The sequence below is a fragment of the Nerophis ophidion genome, linkage group LG20 (genome assembly GCF_033978795.1).
Source record: "Nerophis ophidion isolate RoL-2023_Sa linkage group LG20, RoL_Noph_v1.0, whole genome shotgun sequence".
NCBI classification, from domain to species: domain Eukaryota; kingdom Metazoa; phylum Chordata; class Actinopteri; order Syngnathiformes; family Syngnathidae; genus Nerophis; species Nerophis ophidion.
The window spans coordinates 15,260,969-15,276,609 of NC_084630.1; the positions used below are offsets into that span (position 1 = coordinate 15,260,969).

The 15,641-nt window shown below is 38.8% G+C and overlaps 1 protein-coding gene across 1 annotated transcript in view; it reads right to left on the minus strand.

The window, feature by feature from the left end:
* Nucleotides 1–470: 470 nt before the first annotated feature.
* LOC133538784 (complement C3-like) overlaps nucleotides 471–15,641 on the minus strand; it is a 76,933-nt gene continuing 61,762 nt past the window's right edge. The window contains exons 36-43 of the mRNA XM_061880569.1: nucleotides 14,425–14,515; nucleotides 14,238–14,327; nucleotides 14,038–14,140; nucleotides 11,203–11,292; nucleotides 8,768–8,860; nucleotides 6,204–6,287; nucleotides 5,950–6,094; nucleotides 471–722 (exon numbers count right to left, since the gene is read on the minus strand). Coding sequence (XP_061736553.1) covers nucleotides 581–722; nucleotides 5,950–6,094; nucleotides 6,204–6,287; nucleotides 8,768–8,860; nucleotides 11,203–11,292; nucleotides 14,038–14,140; nucleotides 14,238–14,327; nucleotides 14,425–14,515 — 838 coding nt within the window. The 3' untranslated portion in view covers nucleotides 471–580. The remainder of the gene's footprint in view (nucleotides 723–5,949; nucleotides 6,095–6,203; nucleotides 6,288–8,767; nucleotides 8,861–11,202; nucleotides 11,293–14,037; nucleotides 14,141–14,237; nucleotides 14,328–14,424; nucleotides 14,516–15,641) is intronic.

Sequence of the window (15,641 nt, forward strand, 5' to 3'; positions counted from 1 at the left end):
GTACAACTATTACTTTACTACAAATCAGTGAGTGGATTTTCCATGTGTTTCATTAGTGTTAATACCGGTATTGCCTTTTCATCCTAGGCATCACCTACCATCTGTTACATTGACTGTGTTTTTTCTTTCACAATAAAACCTTGTTGTTGTTATTGTGTTTTCTGTTGTTTTTGTCTCTCTGTTTAATTCCCTTCTTGTCTCTATAATTTCCCCCTCTGTCTTCCTTTTTTTCCTCTTTCTATCCCCTCCTGCTCCAGCCCCGGCTGCACCAAATGATAATATAAATACATTTAATAAAGTCAAATGCAAATAAGGCAACAAGAGAAGTATCCTACACTTCTCTTTTGTAAAGTAGATTTGTACAGCTGATATGGGCATCTACATCAACTATATGATTTGCCTCAGAAGCTGGACAGGACAAAAAAAAAAAAATACATAAAATAAAAAAAAATAAAACAGAGGCAATGAAATTAGAAATTGTTTCATTTTTAATAAGGACGGTGTAACATTTTTGAAAACATCGGAAATTGTACATAATGAGAGTAATGCCCCAAAAAATATTGTCAGGGCATGTCTTTGATTATTGCTCACATCCAAAATTTGCGTATTTCTTGACGAGCTGCTCCATGCCTAAGCACACAACTCTGTGTTCCATGGTTTGGCACTCTGCAGGTGTTGGCCAATACTCCAGCCAGGTCCTCTCTCCAAGCACGTACTGGAACCTGAGGAGAAAAAAGCAAGTAGGGAAAGGAAAATAAGTCGTAGACCAGGGATCTGCAACGCTTTCCAGGGCAATGATCTCCAAACTGATGGAAAAATGGAGCGGACACCCTTGCAGTCGTCGGCGGCTTCAATTCATCGTGGAATTAAGGGGAAACAATTCAAGCAAATCCTATATAAGTGTTAAATATTACTGTATTTATGTCTTATACAGGAATAACTAAAAATGTGACTATTGTATAGAAGTCCATTCACTTCAGTGATTCAGTCTCAAATATAAAACTAACACGTGATAGAAACTCATTACATACAAAGTGAGATACATCCATCCCATCCATTTTCTACTGCTTATTCTCTTTCGGGCTCGCGGGGGGCGCTGGCGCCTATCTCAGCTACAATCGGGCGGAAGGCAGGGTACACCCTGGACAAGTCGCCACCTCATCGCAGGATACAGTACAGGCCAAAAGTTTGGACACACCTTCTCCTCATTCAATGTGTTTTCTTTATTTTTATGACTATTTACATCGTAGATTGTCACTGAAGGCATCCAAACTATGAATAAACACGTGGAGTTATGTACAAAAAAAGTTGGAATAACTGAAAACAAGTTTTATATTCTAGTTTCTTCAAAATAGCCACCCTTTGCTCTGATTACTGCTTTGCACACTCTTGGCATTCTCTCGATAAACTTCAATAGGAAGTCACCTGAAAAGGTTTTCACTTCACAGGTGTGCTTGAAGTTGATAAGTACATAACTCCACATGTGTTCATTCATAGCTTTGATGCCTTCAGTGACAATCTACAATGTAAATAGTCATGAAAATAAATAAAATGCATTGAATGAGAAGCTGTGTACAAACTTTTAGGCCGCATTGTATGTAAAACTTTTATTTGTTATAATTTTGATGATAATGGCTTACAGTTTTTGAAAACCCAAAGTGTTCTGAAATGTTCAATTTGAGGTTTTCATAAGCTGTAAGCCATGAACATCAAAATCTTGATGTCTTGTAAAATCTTGAGTTGCACGTTATTAGCCCATATCATATATTAGTTTCACAAAATCTAATTGCTGTTAACTAACCCAGGGTTCACCAACCTTTTTGAAACCAAGAGCTACTTCTTGGGTACTGATTAATGCGAAGGGCTACCAGTTTGATACACATTTGAAAAAATTGCCAAAAATTGCCAGAAATATCTATGTATGTATCTATCTATCCGTCCGTCCGTCCGTCCGTCCGTCCGTCCGTCCGTCCGTCCATCCATCCATCCATCCATATATATATATATATATATATATATATATATATATATATATATATATATATATATATATATATATATATATATATATATATATATATAAATGGGTATTTCTGTCTGTCATTCCGTCGTACATTTTTTTTCCTTTTACGGGATGGTTTTTTGTAGAGAATAAATGATGAAAAAAACACTTGATTGAACGGTTTAAAAGAGGAGAAAACAGGAAAATTATATTTTGAAACATAGTTTATCTTCAATTTCAACTCTTTAAAATTCAAAATTATACCGAAAAAAGAAGAGAAAAACTAGCTAATTCGAATCTTTTTGAAAAATTTAAAAAAATAATTTATGGAACATCATTAGTAATTTTTCCTGATTAAGATTAATTTTAGAATTTTGATGACTATCCAATTTGCATTTTGTTAGAAGATATAACAAATTGGACCAAGCTATATTTCTAACAAAGACAAATCGTTATTTCTTCTAGATTTTCCAGAACAAAAATTTTAAAAGAAATTCAAAATACTTTGAAATAAGATTAAAATTTGATTCTAAAGATTTTCTAGATTTTCCAGAATAATTTTTGGGAATTTTAATCATAATAAGTCTGAAGAAATATTTCACAAATATTCTTCGTCGAAAATACAGAAGCTAAAGTGAAGAATCAAATTAAAATGTATTTATTATTCTTTACAATAAAAAAAATGAATTTACTTGAACATTGATTTAAATTGTCAGGAAAGGGGAGGAAGGAATTTAAAAGGTAAAAAGGTATATGTGTTTACAAATCCTAAAATCATTTTTAAGGTTGTATTTTTTCTCTAAAATTGTCTTTCTGAAAGTTATAAAAAAATAAATGAATTTATTTAAACGAGTGAAGACCAAGTCTTTAAAATATTTTCTTGGATTTTCAAATTCTATTTGAGTTGTGTCTTTCTTAGAATTAAAAATGTCGAGCAAAGCGAGACCAACTTGCTAGTAAATAAATACAATAAAAAAAATAGAGGCAGCTCACTGGTAAGTGCTGCTATTTGAGCTATTTTTAGAACAGGCCAACGGGCTACTCACCTGGTCCTTACGGGGTTGGTGACCCCTGAACTAACCTTTGCATGGTAGTCTATATTTTTATTTTCACCTGTATGTATTACAGTGCAATGTTTTCTATTACGTTTTGGCAATCGATAATAATGTTCTCCCTCATCCAAGTTAAGGGTGAACACCGCTAACATCAAGAGGCGGCTATTCTTTGTGCTGCAATATCTTTATCGCGACAATCTTTCGGCAGGAAAACTTTTTGATGGACGTCATCTTCAACTATTGCCTCATCAATAAGACATCTCCACATTGGTGAGACTTAAGCAATGTCAAAAGACGAGACTCGAGACGGACCAGGACTTGATGTCCGCTAACTTTTTGCAACTCAACGCTAAGAAAACGAAAATGCTGATCTCGGTCCTGCTAGACACTGACACCTATTTAACAATACCACCTAAACATTTGACGAGCAAACAATTACACAAGGCAACTCGGTAAAGAACCTGGGTATTATCTTCGACCCAACTCTCTTGTTTGAGTCACACATTAAGAGTGTTACTAAAGCAGCCTTGTTTCATCTACATAATATTGCTAAAATTCATTCCATTTGGTCCACCATTGATCATTATCCATGCGTTCGTTACATCTCATCTCGATTACTGTAACGTATTATTTTAGGGTCTCCCCATGTCTAGCATTAAAAGATTACAGTTGGTACAAAATGCGACGGCTAGACTTTTGACAAGAACAAGAAAGTTTGATCACATTACGCCTTTACTGGCTCACCTGCACTGGTTTCCTGTGCACTTAAGATGTGACTTTAAGGTTTTACTACTTACGTATAAAATACTAGCTTCATCCTATCTTGCTGATTGTACTGCACCATATGTCCCGGCAAGGAATCTGCGTTCTAAGAACTTCGGCTTATTAGTGACTCCCAGAGCCCAAAAACAGTCTGCGGGCTATAGAACGTTTTCTATTCGGTCTCCAGTACTCTGTAATCCCCTTCCGGTAACAGTTAGAGATGCTACCTCAGTAGAAGCATTTAAGTACCATCTTAAAACTCATTTGTATACGCTAGCCTTTAAATAGACACTCGTTTCAGACCAGTTGATCTGCTGTCTTATTTCTGCTCTGCCCCCCTCTCCTGCATGGAGGGGTTTTTAGGTTACCACAGATGTTGTGCTAGCTGTTCAAAGTCAGGACCCGGGGTGGACCACTCATCTGTGCATCAGTTGGAGACGTCTCTGCGCTGCTGACTTGTCTCCACTCAAGATGAACTCCTGCTGGCCCCACTATGGACTGGACTCTCACACTATTAAGTAGATCCACTCGACGTCCATTGCACCGGTTGCCCAGGGGGCGGAGGTACCCCACATCTACGGTCCCCTCCAAGTTTTGTCATTGTATCCCATTAGGTTGAGTTTTTCCTTGCCCTGATGTGGGATCTGAGCCGAGGATGTCGTTGTGGCTTGTGCAGCCCTTTGAGACACTTGTGATTAAGGGCTATATAAATACACTTTGATTGATTGATTGACTGATTGATTGATTGATGTGACTCAGGGCGCCCTTTAATGGAAACAAGACTGCTATCAGCTATCAGCAGCTGTCTGGGCAAAGCTAAGTGGAAATTAACTCTGTTGATTTGCATTTGATGTGGAATGACAACATGGGACACGCAAGTCTAACAACACAGAATGCTGACAACACGGCAAATGGTCGTAGCTGTGACTGTCAAGTTGACCATCAAGTACCCTGCTAAACTGTTGTTTCTGAGGTGGAAGGGTAGTCTTATCTCCGCTCTGCTTAAACAAAAACCTGTCACACCGCGGTGAGGGAAGTCTTTTCTTGGTTTTTTTCTGTCTTGTGATTTGCATATTTTATTTTGAAAAGAAACTCCTCTTGTTTCAGATCATGGGCCCTTTCTTTTGTGTCACCAGTCTGACATCATCCCCGACCCTTGATTGTTTCCACCTGTTTCCCATTACCATCCATCCATCCATTTTCTACCGCTTATTCCCTTTTGGAGTCGCGGGGGGCGCTGGCGCCTATCTCCATCATGTTCTATTTAAGCTCATGCCTCCCCTTGTCCTGTGCCAGATCGTCTCGTGCTTTCGTGTCAATCCAGCGTCCATGCCCATGTCCATGTTAGTATACTTGCCTTGCTTATTTCCTCGTTTACTTCCTTGGATCAAGAAATCTCTTGCTGTAATTTAGATTTTTACTTTTTTCCTCATTAGAGCATCCTTTGTTATTCTAGCCTTCGTCCAACCTAATTGGTGAGTTTTTGTGTTTTTCTAAATTCCTTTTCTTCCTCAAAGATTGAGTGATTTTTTTTTGTTTATCTTTATCAAGTATTTATTTATAGCTTTTTTTGTTCTTCCTCCTGTTGGAGCGCTTCGTATTATTTTTATAGTAGATACGACTTTAATTGTAGTTCGTCCTTTTGTTAGTTTTTTCCTCCTATTCTTTGGAGTGATTTTTGGTTGATCTTTTTCCGGAATTATTTCCGCGTTTTTTTTGTTAATCATTAAGTGCGTAATACTCTGGCACCGGAGGTTAAAAGTTGTTTCAAAATAAAAGCTTTATTAGAACTTCATCTCTGCATCTGGATCCACTCCTTATTCCAAGTCCTGACAAAACCAGCTGCTAAATAACAGGTTCTCGGCCAATCACAGAGAACCTGACAGAGCCTCGTGATTGGTACAGCAGCGATAGAGGCGGGTCCTACTTGTTATATGACACACTCAACCAATTGGGTGCTCAGCTTCAAAAAGTGTCATTAAAGACGTCTTCCATTGATCTGTTCACTACAGTGTAAGCATCATTAGAGCCTCTGCTGTAGACCATAAGGCCAAAAAAACAACAACATACGATTCTAAAGGGGACAACCAAGGGCATGCACATTCTGTTCATAAGAAAACACAGACTTACGTTTGCCTCTCTTCATCTCTGTAAATATCCGTGGAAGTGCCCATGATTAAATAGGTCTTGTCGGTTTTTAGGTCCAGAGCTTCCCTGCAGTGTTGATAACTGAGGAACGTCCGCAGTTGGCCCTGAGCGCCCATATCGGTACTTCCTGTAATGGGATCACGGGAGAGGGAAGAAAAGCATGAATTGTTTTATGTGACCACTTTTTCAAAGCAGACTCCAAGGAAACAGTCCAAAAGAGGAAATCAAAATCTCACCTTCTTTGATGACAAGCTCCACCCGCACCGTGTACATGTCAGTTGACCCGAGGTCGGCAAATCCTTCAATTCTCACCTTGTAAACTGAGGACAGACGAGTCACATGTTAGCCTCTCATCACTCTTGCCTTCAAACTGCTAAAATCTAATACGCATGAAAATGCATAAGTTAAAGCACCAATGATGACACACTCGGTGTGGCAAAATTGTTCTCTGCATTTGACGCATCACCCACCATCACCCCCTGGGAGGTGAGGGGAGCAGTGGGCAGCAACGGTGGCCACGCCTGGGAATATTTTTTTGATGATTTAAACCCCAATTCCAACCCTTGATGTTGAGTGCCAAGCAAGGAGGTAATGGGTCCCATTTTTATAGTCTTTGGTATGACTCGGCCGGGGTTTGAACTCACAACTTAGCGATCTCAGGGCGGACACTCTAACCCAGGGGTCGGGAACTTTTTTGGCTGAAAGAGCCATGAAAGCCAAATATTTCAAAATGTATTTCCGTGAGAGCCTTTTAATATTTTTTAACGCTGAATACAACTAAATGCGTGTATTTTTAAGACCAACATTTTTAGAGTATAATACATCTCTTATCCTTTTTAATAACATTGTTATTCTAAAGCTAACCAATAATAAATATATAATACTTCTTACAATTAATGCGACATCTTGAACAGGTATGATAGAAAACGGATGGTTGGATTAAAATGCATGAGAATGTTTTATAATTTGAATTTTATTTTTAACACTGTGATTACCAGCGGAATTATTAATTACTTATCCTGTTAATAAAAATGTCAGCTAGGATTTATCTGAGAGTCAGATGCAATCATCAAAAGAGCCGCATCTGGTTAGGGTGAGCTACGCTGTGTAGTGAAGCATGTTTAGCTATTCCTCGTCCTATAGGGATGATACTTGTAACGGGGAGGGACCGGTACTTTTCAGAGGCGGTATAGTACCGAATATGATTCAATAGTATCGAGGTACTATACTAATACTGGAGTACCCTACAACCCTAGTAGGGTCATACATTTTAATTACATTTTAATTTTCCTGAAGGAACTCTCCTGAAGGAATCAATAAAGTACTATCTATCTATCTACATCCAATCTAACTTATCTCTTGAAATTGGACTTTCAGACGAAACAGAGGTGATCACACAAAGTATGTATTCTCGATGCATAGTGCTGCTTCACATATAAGTACAGGACAGTAAAAAAATTCAAAATGTTGTATTTATTTTCTCAGAGCAAATAAATGAGATCAAAAAGTATTTGGTAACATTTTTGTGATAGTGAATTACTCCCTTTTTTGTTATCATCTTAAAGGCCTACTGAAACCCACTACTACAGACCACGCAGTCTGATAGTTTATACATCAATGATGAAATATTAACATTGCAACACATGCCAATACGGCCTTTTTAGTTTACTAAATTACAATTTTTAATTTCCCGCGGAGTTTCTTGTTGAAAACGTCGCGGAATGACGACGCGTGTTTGTGACGTCTCGGGTTGTAGCGGACATATTAGCCCAGCACCACTCACAGCTAAAAGTCGTCTCTTTTTATCGCATATTTACACAGTATTTTGGACATTTGCAATTTGTTCAATTAATAATGGAGGCTATAAAGAATAATGCTGTTGGTGGAAAGCGGTGGATTGCAGCTGCCTTTAGCACCGAGACACAGCCGGTGTTTCTTTGTTTGTTGTGAAGCTTTAACACAGAGCGGTCAAGCGAACATGTTTCTCTATGTCAACCAGCAGGTTTTTGGATGGGAAAATTGTGATATTAAGTCGGCTCCTACCGGAGACTTCAGTGGGTTATGCGACCTCCTCCTGTAGCTGTCAAAAAGGCAGCTGTGATCCTGGCTCCTCCATTGGCTTTTCTCAGAAACACTGGCGTTCACCGCAGCCCTCCGACTTTCAGGTATGACTTTATAATCTCAATAAAACACTATTAACACAATAAGCAGATAAGGGATTTTCCAGAATTATCCTAGTACAGTAAATGTGTCTAATAACATCTGATTCGCTCACACTGCCATCGCCTGGAGCCGTCGCCTTTTTATTTTATTTTTTTTTAATGCTTCACTCTAACTTTCCTCATCCACAAATCTTTCATCCTCGCTCAAATTAATGGGGAACTTGTCGCTTTCTCGGTCCGAATTGCACCTGCTGCTGGTGGCTATGATTATAAACAATGGGAGGATGTGAGGAGCTCCACAACCCGTGACGTGACGCGCACATCGTCTGCTACTTCCGGTACAGGCAAGGCTTTTTTATTGGCGACCAAAAGTTGCGAACTTTATCATCGATGTTCTCTACTAAATCCTTTCAGCAAAAATATGGAAAAATTGCGAAATGATCAAGTATGGACCTGCTATCACCGTTTGAATAAGAAAATCTCATTTCAGTAGGCCTTTAATGATCAACCTGTATAGACACTGATTAGTACATATACATTAAAGTGAAAAAAACACACACACACACACACAAAAAACCCCAAAGATATTAACGCATTACCAGGTGTGGATGTCACACCAGGTCAGTATTTACACTTACCAAAGTCTATCTTGCTCGTCGGTGTACTCTCACAAGACTTCTCCGTGCGCAAGTCGTTGCTGATTTGGCCTTTCTTCTGAAGACTGCAGTTCTCTAGTTGAGGAGAGAACATAGGATTAAAATGTGCTAAAGATATTCTGGTGTTTCTGTTAGAAAATATATTTTGGGATTTTTTTTGGGCCACACTGTAAAAAAATATGATAAAAACTAAGGCAAGCAATTGTTAAATAAAAACAGTAAAGACCTTAAAATCATAAATAGTTTATCACAGTATTAAAGGGGAATACTATCACCAGACCTATGTAAGCGTCAATATATACCTTGACGTTGCAGAAAAAAGACCATATGTTTTTTTTAACCGATTTCCGAACTCTAAAAGGGTGAATTTGGCGATTTAAACGCCTTTCAATTGTTCGCCTGTCGGAGCGATGACCTTTCACCCGTGATGTCACATTGTGAAGCAACCTGCCATTTTCTCAAACACATTACACACACCAAGTCAAATCAGCTCTGTTATTTTCCGTTTTTTCGACTGATTTCCGGTACCTAGGAGACATCATGCCTCGTCGGTGTGTTGTCGGAGGGTGTAACAACACGAACAGAGACGGATTCAAGTTGCAACAGTGGCCAAAAGATGCGAAAGTCCCTTGTTTGTTCTGCACACTGTACCGACGACAGCTATGCTAGGACAGAGATGGCAAAAAAGTGTGGATATCCTGCGACACTCAAAGCAGATACATTTCCAACGATAAAGTCAACGATATCACAAAGGTGAGTTTTGTTGATGTTATTGACTTATGTGGAGTGCTAATCAGACATATTTGGTCACGGCTTGACTGCAAGCTAATCGATGCTATCATCCTATTTAGGCTAGCTGTATGTACATATTGCATCATTATGCCTCATTTGCAGCTATATTTGCATCCAGCCTTTCCCTCCACCCACATTTAATGCCAAACAAACACATACCAATCGTTGGTTAGAAGGCGATCGCCAAATTCGTCCGCGCTTCCTCCCTTGCCGCTGTCTGTCGTGATATGGCTCAAAAGCTTCTGTTTCTTTTTTAGTTTTGTTTGCGGTACCTGCCTCCACACTCCAACCATCTGTTTCAATACATGCGTAATCTGTTGAATCGCTTGCGCCGCTGAAATCCGAGTCTGAATCCGAGCTACTATGCTATACCTTTCTGTGCTATCCACCATGTTTGTAGCGGACATATTAGCCCAGCACCACTCACAGCTAAAAGTCGTCTCTTTTTATCGCATATTTACACAGTAATTTGGACATCTGTGAATCTTTTGCAATTTGTTCAATTAATAATGGAGGCTATAAAGAATAATGCTGTTGGTGGAAAGCGGTGGATTGCAGCTGCCTTTAGCACCGAGACACAGCCGGTGTTTCTTTGTTTGTTGTGAAGCTTTAACACAGAGCGGTCAAGCGAACATGTTTCTCTATGTCAACCAGCAGGTTTTTGGATGGGAAAATTGTGATATTAAGTCGGCTCCTACCGGAGACTTCAGTGGGTTATGCGACCTCCTCCTGTAGCTGTCAAAAAGGCAGCTGTGATCCTGGCTCCTCCATTGACTTTTCTCAGAGACACTGGCGTTCACCGCAGCCCTCCGACTTTTAGGTATGACTTTATAATCTCAATAAAACACTATTAACACAATAAGCAGATAAGGGATTTTCCAGAATTATCCTAGTACAGTAAATGTGTCTAATAACATCTGAATCGCTCACACTGCCATCGCCTGGAGCCGTCGCCTTTTTATTTATTTATTTATTTTTTTAATGCTTCACTCTAACTTTCCTGATCCACAAATCTTTCATCCTCGCGCAAATAAAGTATATGCTACTCATTTGTTTGTTTTGCTTTACAGACCATTTTCAAACCGCCTTCTGATCATCTTTTCAGGATGCCCCGTTTTGTGAGCAGTCTTAATAACGTGCCTCCACTCCGACTGTGTCTTCACACCAACAGCCACGTTGTAATTTTTAGCACTTCTATATTGTGTCTACTGATTAATATAAGTTAAAACTATACTATATAGCTACTTTTTAATAGAAATGGCAACAAAAGAGGATGCATGTGCACGTACGAGCCAGTCTGCCCCATAACAAGAGGATAGAGAACAGAAGGGAGTTGACTACAATGTTGGGCTGCAATGGAAAACCCGTGCAAAGCTCTTCGGGTAAACCTCTACCATATATGGAGATTTCCGCTGATGTCACAAGTTGTACAAATTCCAAATGGTTCGTTTGGAGGAAGTATGATGGAAGGCAAGATTGTTTTATAAATATCTCCGTTTGATTTCAAATTTTCGGGACTTATGCAGATCACAAATACACAAAAACTGGTACCAATAAGTAAGAAAAGTTGGTTTTGCATTATAAGTTCCCTTTAAACAAATCAGTCACAGTCAACCGTAGCTTACCTTCAGCACATGTGCATTCATCATTTCTGCACAACTTTAGCAGCTGACCACCTTTCCTCTCCGGATGGTAGAATTTCACACACTGGGTCTCTACAATAAGACAAACAAATTGTGTTGGTTTTACTGAAATACACAGCAATTTTTTTCTAGTCTGATTATCCATGAATTACTCCGACAGACAAAGTTCTGAGAGTTTAGTGGTGTTCTTCTACACCAAACTCTAAATCTATTACAGATGAGAGGGAACAGTAAGGGCCTGATCTACTAAGATCCAAATAATGAGTGCTAGATATCGAGTGCGAAACATAAAATGGCGTGTAAAAATATGTGAGTGTGTTGCAGGTTACCTACAATGACTGCGTGCACAATGGATAACAAGTGCAAAAGTGGTACACATCGCCCTATTAAAATGAAGAATGTTTGGTGTAGTACACAGCTGTCTCCATTTCCTGCACATCCGGTACTATAATCTGTGCCACCTTTTCTGACAAGATAACTTATTTTTTTTACTTAGCAGGCTAATGATGCACAGGTACAACACAGACATGGTTAGAGTAGGTAGGTCGTGAGTTCAAACCCCGGCCGAGTCATACCAAACACTATAAAAATGGTACCCATTATCTCCCTGCTTGACACTCAGCATCGAGAATTTGGAATTGGCGGTTAAATCACCAAAAATTATTCCCGGGCGCGGCCACTGCTGCCGCTCACTGCTCCCCATCACCTCCCCCGGGGTGATGAAGGGTAATAGGTCAAATGCAGAGAATAATTTCGCCACACTTAGTGTGTGTGTGACGATCATGGGTACTCTAACTTTAACTTAATAACTGGAATTATCCAGATGTTGCAAAAACAAATTTTCAAAATATGAGAGAAGGTAATAATATATTTCTTTTATAAAAAAAAACTAAACATCATTAAAAAATTGCCAGTCTCCAAATTAGCCCTTAAGGTATTCATTAGTTTAAAACATGGACTGCTGGACACACGATATGTCTATTTTTTTTTTAATTCTGTACAGAAATATGTCGACACAATCGTGGAAGATTCTTTCTCTCCATCGTCTGTCATATTGCAGCGATCACCTTCCTTTTGTTGTATCGGAGTCTATGTATTTTACTGGGCTGTACGGTTTGTATATGACGTTTGATGCTGGTGTTGTGCATTTTTTATAGACATGTTTTGTTTTTTACAGACTTTATTGTACGTACCATCCACCAGACCAGGGACTACTCAGTGGCCTAGTGGTTAGAGTATCCGCTCTGAGATCGGTAGGTTGTGAGTTCAAATCCCGGCCGAGTCATATCAAAGACTATATAAATGGGACTCATTACCTCCCTGCTTGGCACTCAGCATCAAGGGTTGGATTTGGGGGTTGAATCACCAAAAAATTATTCCCTGGGCGCGGCACCGTTGCTGCCCACTGCTCCCCTCACCTCCCAAGGGGTGATCAAGAGTGATGGGTCAAATGCAGAGGATAATTTCGCCACACCAAGAGTGTGTGACAATCATTGGTACTTTAACTTTACAGATGGAAATTAGCTTACAATCTGGCACATATACATTTGTATGTACATTATTTGTCAAATGAAACCGACAAAGATAAAAAAAATATGAAAGACTAAAGCGCAGCCATTTGTGCGTAACTGTGTCAGTTTGCACAAGCATTCTAAACGTGAAAAACAGTGGCTGCAAAACAGTTCCAGCCTTGATTAATCACAATGCAGTGCATTTCTTCTCCTACTATTCTGGGCATTTTATTATAGAGCATATAGTCTGCATATACATAAAGAAAGACACACTAAATTGACTTTCTCGCTATTTTGATTGAGAAGCAATCTTCTATGCACAAGTTCAGTAGATCAGCTTGGCGTGCACTATCAAGTTTGCACGTTTTTTAATACACATCAACTTTTAGTAGATCAGGCCCATTAGTAGAAATGTCTTGATGCGGTATACAGGACTGTCTCAGAAAATTTGAATATTGTAATAAAGTATGAAAATTAAATCATCATCTCCATAGAGCTTTTCAACAGATACAGCTTCAATAGCCGTATTCCCATGGTCAAGCCACTCCTGAACTCTAGACAACGGAAGTTCCTTCAGTCAGCAATGGTTTGGGGAGCCATGTCAGCTGGTGGTTTTGGTCCACTGTGTTTCATCAAGTCCAGAGTCAATGCAGCTGTGTAAATGCTTCCATCTGTTGTAAAGCTCTATGGAGATGATGATTTAATTTTCCAGCATGATCTGGCACCTGCTCACAGTGCCAAAACCACCAGTAACTGGTGTACTGACCATGGCATTACTGTCCTCGATTGGCCTGCCAACTCTCCTGACCTAAACCCCATAGAGAATTTGTAGGGGTATTGTGAAGAAGAAGCTGAAAGACACCAGACCCAGTAATGCAAATGTGCTGAAGGCCGCTATTGAATCATCCTGGGCATCCATAACACCTCAGCAATGCCACAGGCCGATTGCCTCCATGCCACGCCGCATTGATGCAGTAATCCGTGCAAAAGGATTCCCAACCAAGTACTGAGTGCATTAATTGACATTTTCAAATCTTTGATTTTGATTTGCTGTTATAAAAAATTTTTTTTTACTTGGTCTGAGGAAATATTCAGTTTTTTTTAAACAGGATTTTTGAGTTTTCTTAAGCTGTATGACATTATCAGCAATATTAAAACAATAAAAGGCTTGCAATATTTCAGTGGATGTGTAAGGAATCCAGAATGTATAGCATTTTCATGTTTTTAGTTGCATTACGGAAAATAAAGGACTTAATCACAATATTCTAATTTTCTGAGACAGTCCTGTATGTGTCTAATGACTTACGGTCGTAGTATTCGTAGACAGAGACTGCGGCTGGTTGTAAGACGCCGACTATGAAGTCCTTGTGGACCCTGAAGCTAATTTCCTCCATACGGGTGTGAGAAACCTGCACACATAATGTGACACAAGAGTGAGGCAGCTCTTAGTGGCAGGTGATGAAAAGGACAAATTGGAGATGTCAGTAAGGTGAAGAGATATCTCACTTTGTCCAGGTAGATGATGAGCGAGCTTGTCTTTGACAGGGGTGAGTTCACGTCATATTTTGCAACGTTGCGGGCATGTCCCGTGGACAACTATAGAAACACAAGACACCATTAGACATGTTCTTGAAACTATGAACAATGTAAGGCATGAGCGTATGTATGTGTGTGTGTGGTTGAGGGCTCTTACAGACTCCAGGTCTTTGGTGTTGAAAGTGAAACCAGTCAACATGCCAATGTCCAAGACCGTCATTGTTGCATCATGGTCTTTGTCCTTATACCTGCTCAGACACCAAACATATTGTTTGCATTTCAATGCACAGTCAGGAAATCATGTAAATAATTTTTGGTGGGTTTTCTCACCTTCTAAAATGGTAATTTGCTGTTTTAAAGTTTATATTTTTAGGGCCAAAGCTACTAAACCAGACAAACCACACTGAACCAGACCTGGACATTTATTTTGACTCGGGGGCCACATGTGTCTGGGGGCCAGTGTGTATGTGTGAGGTTTCTGTAGTTTATCCGTTACACAGTGCTCACTACCGGGGTAGAGCGGAATATACGTTAGGTCAGAAAAACACAGAGGCTATATCATCCCTACAAGTCTGTTTTGCAGGTATCTCTGAAAAAAATAAAATCCCCTGACTGTATTCTATTGAATAAAATTCCCTGACAAGCAGGGAGACCTGCAAAACAGGCTTGTAGGTATGATATATATATATATATATATATATATATATATGTAGGTATGATATATATATATATATATATATATATATATATATATATATATATATATATATATATATATATATATAGCCATCAGACTGTATAATGCATATGTTCCTTCTTGACTGCACTTAAATGTAAAATATATGTAGAATATATTTATATTATTCATATATTATATATATAATATATGTTGTATATTATTTATTATTATTTTTGTCTATTGTGAGCGAACTGTGGTGCTGAATTTCCCCCAGGGATCAATAAAGTACTTTCTATTCTATTCTATTCTATATATATATATATATATATATATATATATATATATATATATATATATATATATATATAAACTTTTGGCCTATACTGTATGTATAAAATCCCCTGACAAGCAGGAAAACCTGAAAAAGGGATGACATAGCCTCTTGTGTTTTTTCCTGACCTAACGTATGTATATTTAGCTATACATATGCAGTATGGGTCACACAATAATGTCTGCTCGAATGCTAAAACGTTATGACCGACCAAAAACAAAAGCAAACGAGTGTATCTCAGTCTTGATGGCTTTGACAAACGGCATTAAGATAATGCCAAATATGGTACAGTTAATGGGTAGCATTTCAATATTATCTTTGTTATCATTTGTTGCTTCATTCTCAGGATGATAAAGCTGGCTTA